The sequence below is a fragment of the Lepidochelys kempii genome, chromosome 1 (genome assembly GCF_965140285.1).
Source record: "Lepidochelys kempii isolate rLepKem1 chromosome 1, rLepKem1.hap1, whole genome shotgun sequence".
Lineage (NCBI taxonomy): Eukaryota > Metazoa > Chordata > Testudines > Cheloniidae > Lepidochelys > Lepidochelys kempii.
The window spans coordinates 257,923,146-257,938,614 of record NC_136380.1 but is presented as its reverse complement, the minus strand read 5'-3'; the positions used below and the strand labels follow the sequence as shown (position 1 = coordinate 257,938,614).

Sequence of the window (15,469 nt, the reverse complement as noted above, 5' to 3'; positions counted from 1 at the left end):
TTAAAAAAGCTGTTCGTTTCCCTATGCCCAAGTTTTGCTGTTGCACACTCTGCCAGCACTGTGACTTTCCTACAACTCCCTGCCCCACGCCACAGGCCCGAGAGAGGAAAGCAGCATAGCTTTGGGAAGAGCCCTTGCCTCCGCGGCAGGCTGAGAAAGAACTCCAGGCAGAGAGGGTTGTCCCCTCGGACCTGGCTGAGCCAGCAGCATCCCCCCTGCCCCTGCCCTGGCGGTACTGGACCCTGGGTTCCCACTGCCAGGGGTGTTACACACGAAGCAGACAGGAGTGGCCAATGCCCACTCAAGGCCACTCCCTGGCCTGACCAGCCCCTACAAGGCACTAACTGCACGGTCCCCATCAGCTTTTAAGGGACAGCCCCCGCTCAGGGCAGCAGCGGAAAGCATGCCAGCGTGCCAACAAGGCCTGGCACGGCCTCCTTCCAACCCAGAGCCTGGGGATCGGCGCAACCACTCCGCGCCCACCAGCCAGGTTCAGCCTAGGGAGCCTGGGGGCCGCTGGCCCTGAGCCCGCAGAAGTTCCTGCCTTCGAGTGAGCGACTCCCGTCCAGCAGGCTACTGCCCAGACCTCCGTCCCGCTGCTGGGCCGCGGCTGCTCAGCGGCGTGACTGACACGGGCTTCAGGCCGCCTCCCCCAATGCGCGGCGCTCCCGCCCCCTCCGTACGTTCGCTCCTGGGAGGAGAGAAGCACCAGCTCCCACCCGGCTGCCCAATACGGGAAAGGGCTGCCCGCCCAAACCAACTCCTGGGGGGGTGGGGGGAGGCGGGGGCAGAAGGGACCGCCCCGCACCAGCCCTCCCAGCCCAGAGCCAACCCGCAGCAGCTCCCCTCCGCTCCCAGCCACCAGCGGGCGGGCTTGCCGGAGGGAGCGGCCCCGCGCAGCACTCTCCGGGGGGGGGTTTCCACACACACACACACCCCCCCCCCCTCCTCGCAACAATGGTCCGAGCCGCCCGCGGGGCGAGAAGGAAATGAATCAAAGAGACCTTGTGGCCGCCAGGGTGCGGCGCCGGGAGCCGCTGCCGAGTCAGGGCAATACGCGTGCCCCGAGTGCAATGCGGAGGGAGCGCGGCGCTGCAAGGCCGGCCTCGCCCGGGACAGGCACCCGCCCGCGCTGCGCGTGTGGACTGGCGCTGCGTGGCCCAGGGCTCCGGAGCGAGCTGCGCTGCCAACGCTGCCCTCTGCAACCCGTCCCCCCCCACACACACACCCACCCACACCCCTTTAACCCAGATTCCGGCCCCTCCCCCCGCCCCGTGTGCTGGCCCGGGATCCTGCTCTGGAGCGCGCCCTCCTGCGGGCGTTTCCCGCCGGGGATTTAGTCCTGAGGGGTTTCTCTGAGGCGGGGGGGCTGGGAGCGGCTCCTCCATCACCAGGATTCTTCCGAGAGCAGGAGGCCTTTGTGTCCAGCGGTTTCCTTCATGAGGAGGGAGTCTCCCGGTCTTGCTGTGTAGTGAGGTGTCAGCTGGTCTTTAGCTCGCTTCCCTTACACTTGTACTGTGACCCTCACCCTGCCTGAGACCACAGTCCTAGCTTTCTGCAGAGCCCTTTAGAGTTTCTTCTAGGGTGAGACAAGGTGGGCGAGGTAATACCTTTTATGGCAGTGGCTCTCAACCTTTCCAGACTACTGTAACCCTGTCACGAGCCTGATTTCTCTTGCGTACTCCCAAGTTACACCTCACTTCACTGTTTGCCCGAAGCTGGGAATGGGCGACAGGATGGAGCACTCAGAGATTGCCTGTTCTGTTCATTCCCTCTGAAGCACCAGGCATCGGCCACTTTCGGGAGACAGGATACTGGCTAGACGGACCTTTGGTCTGACCCGCTATTGCCGTTCTTAGGTCCTTAATTTCGCTTACAAAATCAGACATAAAATACAAAAAAGTGTCTCAGCCACTATTACTGGAAAATTGCCAACTTTCTCATTTTTACAATATAATTATAAATCAATTGGAATATAAATATGGTACTTACATGTCAGTATAGTATATACAGCAGTATATACAAGTCACTTGTCTGTATGAAATTTTAGTTTGTATTGACTTCACTAGTGTTTTTATGTATAGCCTGTTGTAAAAGTAGGCAAATATCTAGATGAATTGATGTACCCCCTGGAAGACCTCTGCATACCCCCAGGGGTACACGTACCCTGGGTTGAAACCCACTGTTTTATGAGACCAGCTTCTGTGGGAGAGAGAGAGACAAGCTTTCCAGCCAGCAGCACAGAGTTCTTCTGGTACTGGTAGCTTGAAAGCTCATCTCTCACCAACAGAAGTTGGTCCCATAACAGATAGTAGTACCTCACACTCCTTGTTCTAATATCCTGGGACCAAAACAGCTGCAACACTTCACAGTTTCTTCTTTGAGACTTGCCCTTTGCCCTAACACTGATTTAGCCAGTCATCTGACTGCACTGTCAATGATTCTGGAGTCTGGTTTCACCTTGTTACCTCCTTCCCCTGCCATCAGGGTTTCAGTTTTATGCCCCACAGGAGGCTGAAGATGGTTCCTTATTCCCAGTTCCTTACTGGTGGTACCAGCTCCTTATTCAAAGGCCAAAATTGTTTAAAATATAGAAGGGTAAGAGTAAATGTTTAGAAATGGCATCAAATTAATGTGATGGAATGTGACAAAGATACATTAGTTAATTATTAATTACATAAGCAAATAAGATGGTATTTGACTGACTGTACATAACAAACTAAATCTCATGTCACCTGCAGTGACACATGCCTGTGACCAACAATCTGTTCTGAAGGAGCTGGGATAGGCTGCTGCCTGACCCAAAGTGTAGTTCCTGCAACTTATGCTGTTACATGTCGTGGTCCTGCCCCACTACTACCTTGTAAATGGGGCTTGAATAAAGAGCTGGGATTTGACTGACTGCACGTGACAAAATAAGTCTCAGGTCACCCCAAGTGACATGTCTCTATGATTGTCAGACTGTTCTGAAGGAGCTGGGGCACACCGCTTGCCAACCTGAAGTGTTCTTCTTCAGCAGTATGCTGCCACATGTCATGCCCCCACCCCATTTCCATTTTGTACATGGAGTTTGAATAATGAGCTGGGGCTTGACAGGCTGTACATGACAAAATACATCTTTGGGGCACCCCAAGTGATACATCCCAGCAACCGTCAGACTGAAGAAACTGGGGCCTGCCATTCATTGACCTGAAGCTTTGTTATTGTGCAATAAGATGTCACATCTCCACCTTACTTATATTTTCTATATGGAGTTTGAAAAAGGAGCTGGGTTTTGACAGGGCGTACCTGACAAAATAAGTCTCGGGTCACCCCAGGTGACGCAGCCACTCAACTGTTAAACCGGTCTGATGGATTTGAGACATGCAACTCCCTGACTTGAAACTTTTTCTATGAGAAAAATTGTGGCCCATATCACCAGCCCTCTCCCTGACCCCCAAACACATACACACCTTTTAGAAGGGAATGGGAACAGGAATGGCAAACAGGGCCATTTCAGAAGATGAATATGTGGATCCTATGCTTGCAGCTACAGGGACTTGGTGACTGCTGTGTTTGTTCCATCTGTTTGTTTGTTCTCCATCAGTGTTGTGTACCTGGGCTATGGGTCCCTGAACTGCCTGGGTGAGACAGATCTGTTTGGGTCTCAGTGAGGGCCTGGTGGCTGGATTTTGAACAGAACTAGTGTTTGATGTCTCTGAGTGGTTATTCCCTCCCTGTTTGTGAGGGAGGTAGGTGAACAGTGAGGCTTAATATATATCAGTTGCCAGGTGAACAGGAGAGACAAACCAGATAAATCTCACTGGGAGTTTACAGAGGGATTGTGAAACCAGTTTTAGATATGTACAGTGGTGAGCTGGAGCTGGTTTGTACCGGTTCGCACGAACCAGTTGTTAACTTTGAAGCCGGTTTAGAACTTTTGAAAGCCGGTTTTGGGTCTCAGTGAGGCAAACTCCGGCCCGCGGGACTATCCTGTCTGGCCCACCTGAGCTCTCAGCTGGGGAGGCTCCCCTGAGAATCTCTTTTTAATTTGTACTCACCCGGCGGCACTCCGGGTCTTTGGCGGCACTTCCATGGCGAGCCCTTCAGTCACTCTGGTCTTCGGCAGCACTTCGGCGGCGGGACCTTCAGTGCCGCCAAAGACCTGGAGTGACTGAAGGACCTGCCATCGAAGAGCCGCCGAAGACCCGGAGCAACTGAAGGAACCGGTTCTTCAGCTTTTGCCAGCTCTTCACTGGATATGTCTTTACATAAGGTAGCAGATAGGGATAATGAGGGTACAGCTGCTGTGACTTGCATTGGATGTGCTATGTTTTCCTCTTTGCTGGAAGCCACAATAGATTTATCCGAGGCAATGAAGACTTCTTGGACAACCAGATTTGGAAATCATTGTCACAGACACCACAAGGTGATCAGTGATGAGAGAGTAGAAACCAAAGAGGCAGTCTGTGACCAAGAGGGGAATGAGAGTCAGGAGGCATTCAACCCAATGAGAAGTATCAAAATGTTTTCAGGTAGCAAATCTACTATAGAAGAACCTTTTCTCCGATGAATGGAACAGAAAGCCACAGGGGACATAGCTGATGGGTGTCCTTACAATAGGAAATAAGCTACCAAGAGAAGTTCTTCAGTCATCCTAAGAATGCAAATCATCATCATCAGTGACTCCATATTAAGAAGAGCAGACAGAAAATTAAACAAGAGGCAGAAGGACAATAGGATGGTGTGCTGTCTCCCTGGTGTGAAGATATGAGAGGTAACTGTAGTTAGACAGGTTTATGAAGTTGACTGGCAACTGATTATGATACACATTGGAACCCATGACAAGCATCACATGGAACTATAGAATTATTATAGAAGACCCTAGACATGTTGGAAGCAAGTGGAAGAAAAGGAAAGTTTAAGTGATCTTCTTGGAGATCATACTGGTCCCATGAATGAGAGAAGGCAGAAAATACTGGAGGTGAATTGTTGGCTGCACGATTGGTGTGAGGCTAAAGGTGTTGGTTTTGTTGAACCTTTCAGTGGGAGAGAGGCCGTACAAACAGGATGGGCTGCATCTCACAGGTAGGGAGCTAACCTTCTCAAATGCAGATGAACTAGAGCAGCTAGGAGGCCATTAAACTACCAATGCAAGGGGAGGGTGCTAAGGAGGCAAATGCAGTACAAAACTTCAGACTTGACATCTTGAAAAAATTGGACTGATGTGGCAAAGAACGCAAAGAGAAGACATTCTTAAATTGCTTATATATCAGTGCTAGGAGTCTGGGTAACAAGTAACAGGAAGTAGAAATTCTCAATGAGGAGAAAAAAATTATATAATTGGCATTACTGAAGCCTGATGGGACAATTCACATGAATGGTTATAACCTGTTTAGGAAGTATAGAGTTGGTAGAAGAGGCCTGTGCCTTACAATGAGAGATTTAGAGAGCTCAGTCTGTTTAGTGTATCAAAAAGAAGATTGAGACATGACTTGATTATGGTATATAAATACCTTCACATTAGAGGTCTGCACAGGCCTAAATTTTAAGCCTGACTGGACTTGAACTGGACCCAAGCCCAACTGACCTGACCCAACCCCAAGAGGGTCAAGTCATTTTCCAACCCAACCCCAACCCATCAAACCTGAGATAGCACCACCTCCTGTGACCTGTCCATGCGGTCAACACAAGCCCTGTGACTGCTCGGCACGCTCACTTCGCAGCACACACAGTGCAGCAAGGTGGAAACTGGAAGGAGCGGGCCAGGCAGGGACAGGAAATGGGGAGCAGAGCTGACCCAACCCAAGCCCAAGAAGGTTGGGTTGTTTTCCAATCTGACCTGACCCGAACCTGACACTTCTTGTCGGATCCTATCGGGTTTGGGTCAGGTGCAGGGGTCCACTTCACATGGACAAAATATTGGATACTAAAGGCTCTTTAAACTAGCAGAGAGAGGCAGAACAGGAACCAATGGCTGGAAGCTGAAGCCAGACAAATTCAAACTAGAAATTACTCACAAATTTGTGCGAGTCAGGATGATCAACAATTGGAACAAATTACCAATGCCCTTGGTGGATTCTTCAAATCAAGGGTGGAAGCCATTCTCAAAGATGTATTTTAGTCAAACACAAGTTGTTACTGGACTCAATACAGGCTAACAGGATGAAATTCTATGGTGATACAGGAAAGCAGACTAGATGATCTAATGTCACTTCTGGCCTGAAAATCTCTGAATTTTTGAAGCCTTTTTACAAGCCCTTCTGCACACGCACCTTTTTCAAAGTTTCCCCCTCCCCGTGGAAGTTTGGTGCAGTAGGTTGATTGTGCCAGGATTACAGACTATAAAATACTCCTTGTGGAGAAGCAGGCAGCACCAAATTATGCAGCAATTTTAAGCAGAAATTCACAAAGAAACTTCCCTTCTGTGCAAAACAGGGTCTTATTATACACATCTTTAGGAATACTTAAATATAGCTGCCACCAGTGATCAGCACTAACAACAGCAACAATTGCTCAATTAATTAACATTCTTTTATTATAATAAATAGCAACTTCTTTACTTATGTCACAGTCAAAGTGAACAAGTTCACTGGATTGTGTCAGCTGAGTACACGCCATTTCATTAATGGTGAACCATGCATCTTGTTCTTTATACTTGCATTTAGTCTGATCATAGAAAGATTGAAAATTTTGACCCATAGCTATTTCCATCAGAGATTTCTGTGCATGATAGCAAATAAGTTGAAAGAAAACAAGATGCATTTTGGAAGTCAAATCAAAGCAGTGACCGGGGTCTTTTCATATACCATTCAACGACTATTCAGACAAAAATGAAATGCCCCTACCTCGGAAAACCCCATTATCTGTCCTCACTGTAGCTCTTTTCCATGTAACTTGAATGTAGCTTTCATATTTAAAATATTGATTAGTTCAGTAGAGGTCATCACAATTATTTGCATAAACTGTAAAGTTTATAAAAGAAAAGGTGTTGTTATTATAGGCCCAGAGTTGTTAGGACACCATAAAACACTGGGAGCCATTTTGTATTTTTCCACAAACTTCGTCAAACTGAGGGCGGGCATTTCTAAGATGGAATTTTGGAATTAAAAAGGAAATGAGGTAGAGATATTCTAGCCACAGATAAAGAATCCAGTCCCCCAAATTCCATTAAAGTGTACCCAGCCACATTGCTGCTGTATAAGCCTGACAGCAACTGTAAAAACGCTGGCTGATTCGACTAATTGTAGCATATATAGGTATAGGGCAGGATCCCTTTAAGTAGTGGTGCTCACTGTTTTCTGTGGTTTAGAAGCCACCAGAAACCACTCAGGGCAGCAGGATAGTATTAACCTAGAACTTGTATGATTGCAGGTAATAAACATGATTATTTGGGAGCCAGCTGTGACCAAGTAGGGTCTCCATATTATTTTTATTGTAGAATGAGCAAAAGACACAATACTAATCAAAAGAAATGTTTTTATATCTCTAATCCAATTAAATGATTTTTGATAAATTTAGCTATTTTTCAGCTTCTTAATTCCTCTATTATCACACCAGAGTTCCTACCGATTTCTTCATTTGTAACTATCATATAATTTATGTGAAAACATCACAGCTGGATTTGCAACACATGACTGAATATTGCTTTTTGTTGATTTTTACCTGCATATTGTATGTTTACTAAAAAAGATAACACAAAATAATACATTGGGGTAATATATTTGACAGACCAAAAATAAAGGGTCACCTCTGAGAATGGCATTTCCTCATCTCTTCATAATGAAATAACAATTGCAGGAACTTGTCACTTGGGGGGTGACCTGAAACATACTTTGTCACGTACACAATCAAAACCCCAGTTCCTTATTCACACTCCATTTAGGGCACAGGAGGCTATCAACTCCCGACTTCAGGGAGGTTTGCATCTAGATCTGAACTTCACAGCTGCCCATATCTTTGGTGAGTGGCATGTCCCAGGCCCCACTTCCTTCATAGCAGTTTGATGGTCACAGGGACATGTCATTTTGGGGTGATCTGAAATGTCTGTCATATACAGCCAGTACCAATTACTAATTTAAATGTTTATCACATTCCATTACGTTAATTTGATAACATATCTAAAACATTACCCTTACATAGATATGTTTTAAAAATAATTTTGACCTTTAAATAAGGAGCTGGTACCACAAATAAGAAATTAGGGATATGGAACAAATCCACCAGTTGCTTGCAATAGTGTTCTGGGACTGGCAGCTAGCAGGGGAGAGGAGGCTTGGGGGGAAGGAGGGAGAAGAGGGGGTGGAGTTTTTAGAGCTGTCTCAATCCAGCCAGCTGATTGGCTGAGAACCAGATACCAGGAGCTGGGATTCCAGTAGACTTGGCTCCTTCCATTTCACCCCTGTGGTGGTACAGTTCCTGCACTCACGTACAGTGCTAAGCTCTCAGTTCACAGCACAAACACAGTCTTGGACACAATGGTGCAGCAAGTACTGTACAGAGCTCTGGTCTCCACCAGGTGGCTCTCAGAATCTGTCCTGGCCAACCGGATTGGGCCCAGCCTGCAGGTGCTCGATGTATCCTGGTACCCTCCTGGGGAGAGGGATGCCCAGCAGGAGTTCCGAGACAAGCATATACCTGGGGCCTCATTTTTCGATATCGAGGAGTGTAAAGATAAGTCGTCACCCTATGAGCTCATGCTGCCCAGCGAGGCACACTTCGCCAACTATGTTGGGCACCTGGGGATCAGCAATGACACGCATGTGGTGGTGTATGATGGAGATGACTTGGGGAGCTTCTATGCACCCCGAGCCTGGTGGATGTTCCGGGTCTTTGGGCACAGAACAGTCTCCGTGCTGAATGGCGGGTTCAAGAACTGGGTGAAGGAGGGTCACCCTGTGACATCGGAGCTCAGCCGGCCAGAGCCAGCAGTGTTTAAGGCAACCTTGAACAGGTCCCTGCTGAAGACCTACACAGACATGGTAGAGAACATGGAATCCAAGCGGTTCCTGGTGGTGGATTCCAGGTCTGAGGGGAGGTACCGGGGGACAGAACCAGAACCAGGGAACGAAGGTAGGAGCAGCACATGGCATCTCTTTCAACTACAGCTGGATTTTTGCTCAGGCACTACCCCTCCTCCCTGCTAACAAACACACCTGCAGTAATGCATGCTTGCAACTCACACTAACACACACCTCTCCTCACTGATATGCACTCACGGTGCCCAAATTTCAGCAAACAGATCTGAATCTATTCTGAGTTCAGGGCTGTTCAGATTTAGGGTTTTCTTTGGACCTGTTGTAAAGATGGGCAGCTGTGAAGTTCAGATCCAGTCACAAACTTCCCTGAAGTCTGGAGGTGTTTTTTTCCCCTATGCCCTATTGCCCCCTTGCAGAGTTAATCATACCGCTGATGTGGGAGAATAGGGCCTCCTTATCTAATGTTAACACATGCACACGTGGTTGGTTTTCATGCTTGCACTTTGCCTTCCTTGTAACATGAGAGATCTGTTTTCCCTTGAGGGATAAATCAAGTTCCCAGTCAACAGAGAACTTGCGTGACTGGTTGTTTGCCCTTTGAATCTTTACCATATAAACCCAACCATTTTAAAGAGAGAGAGTCCCAAACCATATCCCAGCAGCTCAGACCCTCCTCCCCTCCCTTTTCCAGACAAGTGGCATGGTTTGTACAACTGTAACATTATCAGCCTGAACAAAGGGATAGAGCTGCTGCAGTGGGAGAGGCTGTATGTTTGGGGAGAGTTTATATAGACGCATGCCTGGAATGGAATTTTGCTCAATTTGAAGTTAAAGGAAAACATCCTTATTGCCAAATCTAAGAGTTCACATAGCACAAAAACAACCCCCAAAATCATAGGAATAATTTAAAAATCACAAGATCTTTTTAAATATCAGGATTTTTTGCTCCGCCTTCTGATTTCTGAACATGGAGCAGAAAGCAGTCAAGTTGTGCATGTGCACCAAGATTGTTGTTGTTCTTATTTCTGGAGAGCCAGACGTGTGTGCAGGGTGTTTTACAGTTAGAAAGGGAGAGAAGCCTGCCCAGAGTTTAATTTGTGCCAGGGGTTGCACCTCTGGGCTTGGAAGTTCATAGCCCTGGCACCTCTGGACTTGCCGCTTCATTTATGAAAATAAAAAAATTGCTTGAGTTCCAGCACCTAATTGCTTCAGCCCCCGCACCTCTTTCATTACAAATTAAGCACTGGGCCTGCCCAAAAAAAAGATTACAATCTAAGGTCCTGATCCTCCAGTCGGATCCATGCAGGAAGACTCCTGAGCCCATCCAGAGCTTCATTGACTTTGGTGGGGCTGTACACAGGCACAAGGCTCCACATATGTGGATCCAATTGCAGGACTAACACAAGGTGGGATGAGGATGGAAGAGGAGGTATGGCATGACAAAGGTTACAGCAGTGAAAAATCAGGAGATGTGCTTGTTGTTAGTTCCCTTTTTTAGAGTATTAAGATCTGGGATTGCATCTGAGTTCAGTATGTGGAGATTGAAATTCAATCTGAAATGCACACAAAATACTCCTTGCTGGGGACAGATGGATTCCATATTCCTTCTCCCTAGAGTGGAAGTAGGGAGTTGTCATCAGCCTGCAAATGCTGTAATAACTCAAACATTTCAGTGATTATTAATTCTTAGTTTTGAATTAGTTCCCTGGGAGCGGGTGGTCCCCCTTTTGTGTTTGCTTTCTGCAAGTATTCCAGCAGAGGAGCCTTCCAGGCACATATACACACCCACAGCACGGCATGCTCGATAAGTTGCTAAAAGCTGTTTTCAAATCAGTTAACACCCTGAGTGCAAACTGCACGTTGTAAAATGAAGAACTTACACTCAGCTGTGCAATCTGAAATCCCTGCTGTTGTTGGCTGATTACACAGTTCATTACCATAGTGCGTAGCTACCCCATAGTGCAGCACTGCCAGCACTCCCTGCCTCAGTTTCCCTCCCAAGGGGGGATTTCCTCAGTTCTCCACACACCAGTCTGTCTAGAGATGTGGCATAGCCCTCTGTCCAAATCACAGACAGGGTAGCAAAAGACCAGCTAAAAGGCCCAACAAATAAAAAAAGCTCTTCTGCCCTTCAGGAGCTTTTTTTCAGCCCAGCCTCTGGACTCTGTTCCCAACCCCTTTTGGGCTACCTGGGCCAGTTTTTATAGCTCTGGCATAGGGCCCTCCACTCCCAGGCTGGCTCCCCTGAAATACTATTCTCAGTCCCTTCTGGGCTCTGTTCCTTGCAGCCTTCCCTACTCTGATATAGGGCACTGGGTTCCCTGAACTCTATAGGCCCTGTCTTAAGGCCTTCCATAGGAGCCTGCCCACTCCCTGTGTTTCCACCAGCAGAGTGAGCTCTCTCAGTCCTTTTATAAGGCCCACATGTTCATTAAACTATCACCTGACCTTTTAGTCCCACCCCCTCAGGTTAGGAAACAGCTAATTAATTATGGCACATTTGTTACTCTTTTCCTCATTTCCCCTTACAGGGAACTGAAACAAGGGCATCTGGCTTAGAGAAGAAGTGTGTTCCTGAGGTTGAAGAAGTGGCCTGGTCTTTAGGAGACCAAAGTTCCATTACTGGCTCTGCTATTATCTTCCTTAAGCAAGTCACTTCACCTCTCTGTGCCTCAAGGCCCCCTCTGTAAAATGGGGATCATTCTCTCCTTTCTCCCACCTTTTGTCTGTTAGATTGGGTTCCTTGGGACATGGACTGTTTTTAAACAGCATCTAGCACGATGGGACTCCGATCTTGGGTGGGGGCTCCCAGTGCTACCATAAATCAAATAAACAATAATCATCATCATCATAATGACTAATTTACAAGCAATGTCACATTTAAAATATTTAGCACAAACCATCTGCCCAGCAAGAATTATTTGCTTAAGAACTCGTGAATAAATACACTTGAGACTCTCTCTGTTTCTTGGCAGACAACAGAAAAAGAGGGTCAACTTTCCAAATAAATTGTTTGTTAGGAACTATTGCCCAGATCCCCATAGGTGGCACATGAACCCCACTTCGGGGATGCTAGCGCTTGTGCTGCCTCTTCTGCTTGAGGCTCCACCCCTACCCTGCTGCTTCCACCCTCCTCTCCCCTCACCCTCAGCCGCCAGAGCCAGAGGAGCCCTGAGCCCCCACTGTGGCCAGAGGAGACCAGCTGAGCCGAACCTAGCCCGCCTGCCCCAGCCACCCCAAGTACCCAGCTGCCCCAAGCCCCCACCAGCTTCGGGGGAGAGGCAGATGAGGGTAGGAAGAGACACAGCGTGGGCAGGGCCACAGGGGAAGAGCAGGATGCGGGACCTGGGCCTCGGGGCGGAGCGTGGGCAGGGCCACAGCTTGGCTGTTTGGAGAGGCTTAGCCTCCCCGGGCCCATGCAGATCCCTGTCATCCTTCCACTTTCCTTTTCTCCTGCTACTCTTCAACCCCATCCCCTGTATTCTCTGACTCCTCTGCTTCCCTGCCCCTCCCATTCTCCAGAATTCCATTGCTCCTTGTGCTCCACGTGCTGCGTTCTGCTCACCCGGAAAGACCCAGGGAGGAGAGAGGGATGGACTAAGAGGACATTTCTGTGCTATTTAGCAGCTTGAGGATTGAGCGTCTGTTTTCAGACAGTATTTGATTAACTCATTTTGTATTGTTTTTGCTAGGTGTGAACGCACACTGAGCCTGCTCTGAAGGACACAGTTTTAATAATTAAAAACATAAATCAAAATAAATCAAATCTCTAGATGTAGGCCACCTGTGGGCTTGGGTCAGGAGACACCCAAGGACTGAAACAGCAGTTCAAATCAATATATATTTCTTAATTTAAAAAAAGCCAGGAGTGAAAATTGTTCTCAGCTCAGCATTTGCCAGCCAATGCTGAGCCTGTTTTCAAGGGAAGTGCGTGGATACTGCTGGGAGCTGGAGCCAGTTTCTAAGGAGCTCAGAGGAGACAAATCAAGAAGCAAATGAGACGAATAATGTCCGTCTGGAACAGTGGGTGATCACACCATCACAGAGCAGTCTTCCAAAGGGATCTAGCACTGTCACAGATTCTGCCTCCCAACCCTCTAGCTTTACCTGTGGGACAAAATAACCTGCCACAGTCTTTGCAACATCACATTGTAATGCTGCATCCATGAGTGATGAAACTGCAACATCATCACATATAGACATAACATTGTGATGCTGCATTATGATGCAAGGTCAGGGCATTGTGAGGCCTGAAATTAATTGGTGACTCGGTCTTTGTGGGGGACAAATCTATGACCATCAGGACCATCCCACTGATTTTGGGACTGGGGGCGACCTGTCTTTAAGAAGTAGATTATTATCTGATTGTCCCATGACTTGTCTCTTCCAGGCTCTTTAGAAATTCAAACCAGTCTCATTCAGTGGAGACTAATTTCAAGCCAGTGTTTAAAGTCTCCTACTCTTATAGGGCTTGATCCAAAGTCCATTAAAGTCAATGGAAAGACTCCCACTGACTTTAATGGACTTTGGATCAGGCCCGTAATGGAGTTTGCTGTGTGTTTCAGTGAGACATTTAAAATCTCATTCATCATTTTTGAAGCCTCTCTCACACTAACGGACTTTACCCTTAGGTCAGATTCTCAGCTGGCACAAATTAGCAGAGCTTCCTTGAAGTAATTTACGCCAGCAGAAAGTCTGACCCTCGTTTACATCAATGCAGAATGGATTTAAAATGCAACAAAAATCTAAATTCTCCACTCACACTAGTGGTGATGTTTGACCCACACTTGGCCCTGCTGTAAATGACTAGCCAGTGGTGACCCTAAATGCTCCAGGCCTGACAACTCTCTTCTCTAGAAGACCATCTGTGAGTGACACACCTAAATGCTGGGCTCAGAACAGTTTTCATGATATTTCTGGCTCCTGTCTGTTCACGTCATCCTCACCCAACATTGCTGGCAACAGAGATAATTTCATAGATTCTTGGAGCCAAATTCACTACTGACATAAGCGCATGCAACTCTTGTGAATTTAGCCCATATAGGAAATGGTAGAGGCCACTGAATCTTCCAATCTGAACCTTTCTTACATATTTTGTTAGGTTTCTCTTTACACCAGGTCCATCAATATCTGCTCTAGCCTGCTCTTGAATCTCAGCAGTGATGGTACCTCTGGCCATGAAGAATCTTAGGCCCAAATCCTCAAAGGAATTTAGGTGCCTAACTCCCCTTGAATTCAATGCACTTAAATACTTTTGAGGATCTGGGCCATAGTGTCTTAGCCAAGGCTTTTACTTCTGTAACTTCTGGCTTGTCACTCTGTACCCCCAATGTCGTCTCAGATGGTGAAATATTCCCTTGAAGGGATTTATAGGCTATGAACATGCTATGTTATATGGATGTCTTTTGAACACTCTCCTCACACGTCCTTTCCTCTGTCCCCGGGGGTGTTTTAGGGCTTGAACCAGGTCACATCCCCGGCTCGCTGAACATGCCCTTCTTTAAATTCCTCACTGAAGCCGGCTTTGAGAAGAGCCCAGAGGAGATTCGGACCATGTTCCAGGAGAAGAAGGTGGACCTCTCACAGCCACTCATCGCCACGTGCCGTAAGGGGGTCACGGCATGCCACATCGCCCTGGCAGCATACCTTTGTGGCAAGCCAGATGTGGCCATCTATGATGGATCCTGGTCAGAGTGGTTCCGCCAGGCCCCGCCGGAGCACAAGCTCTCTGAGTGGAAGCGCAACAAGGCATAAAGGGGGAGAGGTTGCAATGCAGTCCTTTAGCATTCATTGAGAGTGGGGTTTGTCAACTGTCTTCGTTCAAGGGAGCTGGAAACGAGGGGAAGGAACATAATAAATTCTATGTTACAGTTAGTCCAGTTTTGTAAGAACAATTAGTGGTTTTTAGTCTCTTTCTTTTTTAATGATGCCACTGAATAAAATCTCTGCCTTCCGATTACGTGTCTGTGTGTGCCTCTAATCCTCCCCAGTGACTGTGGGACCTCATCATACTGTGATGTTACAATGTGCAGCTGAAGGAAGAACAGCCACGTTACCTGGGGGAAAGTTAGGCTCTCCCATGAGAGGTTCTGAGAAATCCCAGCTGGGTTGGGAACTACTGAAGCCAAGTTACCAACTCCCCCAAAGAAATGGAGAGCACAGTCTTGTGGTGCAAGCACAGGGCTAGACATCAAACATGGTGGGTTCTAGTCCCAGCTTTGCCATAGACTCACTGTGTGACCTCGGGCAAATCACTTAACCTCTCTGTCTTAGTCTGTAAAAGGGGGGTAATGACGCCTCCCTCCTGGGGAGTGTATGAGGCACAGTTAACACCATCTGGAGATGCTTGGGTGGAAGATGCAATAGAAGTGCTAAGTCCTATTAATTGTTCTTGTTTTATTATGAGATCCACCAAGGAACCCTACACATGTGCTGAAAACTGTTGGGCCTGTGCTCTTTCTGCGACATGAGCTTTCCCCCCCAAAGATAACACCTAACTGTGCCTTGTTTAT

The 15,469-nt window shown here is 47.5% G+C and overlaps 2 protein-coding genes across 7 annotated transcripts in view; one reads left to right on the top strand and one right to left on the bottom strand.

The window, feature by feature from the left end:
• The window catches only part of MPST (mercaptopyruvate sulfurtransferase), a 33,598-nt gene that overhangs the window by 7,507 nt on the left and 10,622 nt on the right, over positions 1–15,469 (bottom strand). Inside the window, exon 1 of one of the 6 annotated variants that reach the window (XM_073325454.1) lies at positions 1,993–2,011. The exons of 1 other annotated variant lie outside the window; for it this stretch is intronic. In XM_073325454.1, coding sequence (XP_073181555.1) covers positions 1,993–1,994 — 2 coding nt within the window. In that variant the 5' untranslated portion in view covers positions 1,995–2,011. Of the gene's footprint in view, positions 1–483; positions 637–1,004; positions 1,212–1,391; positions 1,590–1,992; positions 2,012–15,469 lie in introns of those variants that run through there. 4 more of the 6 variants (XM_073325444.1, XM_073325477.1, XM_073325463.2 and 1 more) reach the window with 4 other exon arrangements.
• On the top strand, positions 8,392–14,913 carry TST (thiosulfate sulfurtransferase). The gene is made up of 2 exons (XM_073325384.2): positions 8,392–9,051; positions 14,413–14,913. Exons 1-2 carry the CDS (start codon positions 8,457–8,459, stop codon positions 14,709–14,711), a joined length of 894 nt encoding a protein of 297 aa, XP_073181485.1. The 5' UTR covers positions 8,392–8,456; the 3' UTR covers positions 14,712–14,913.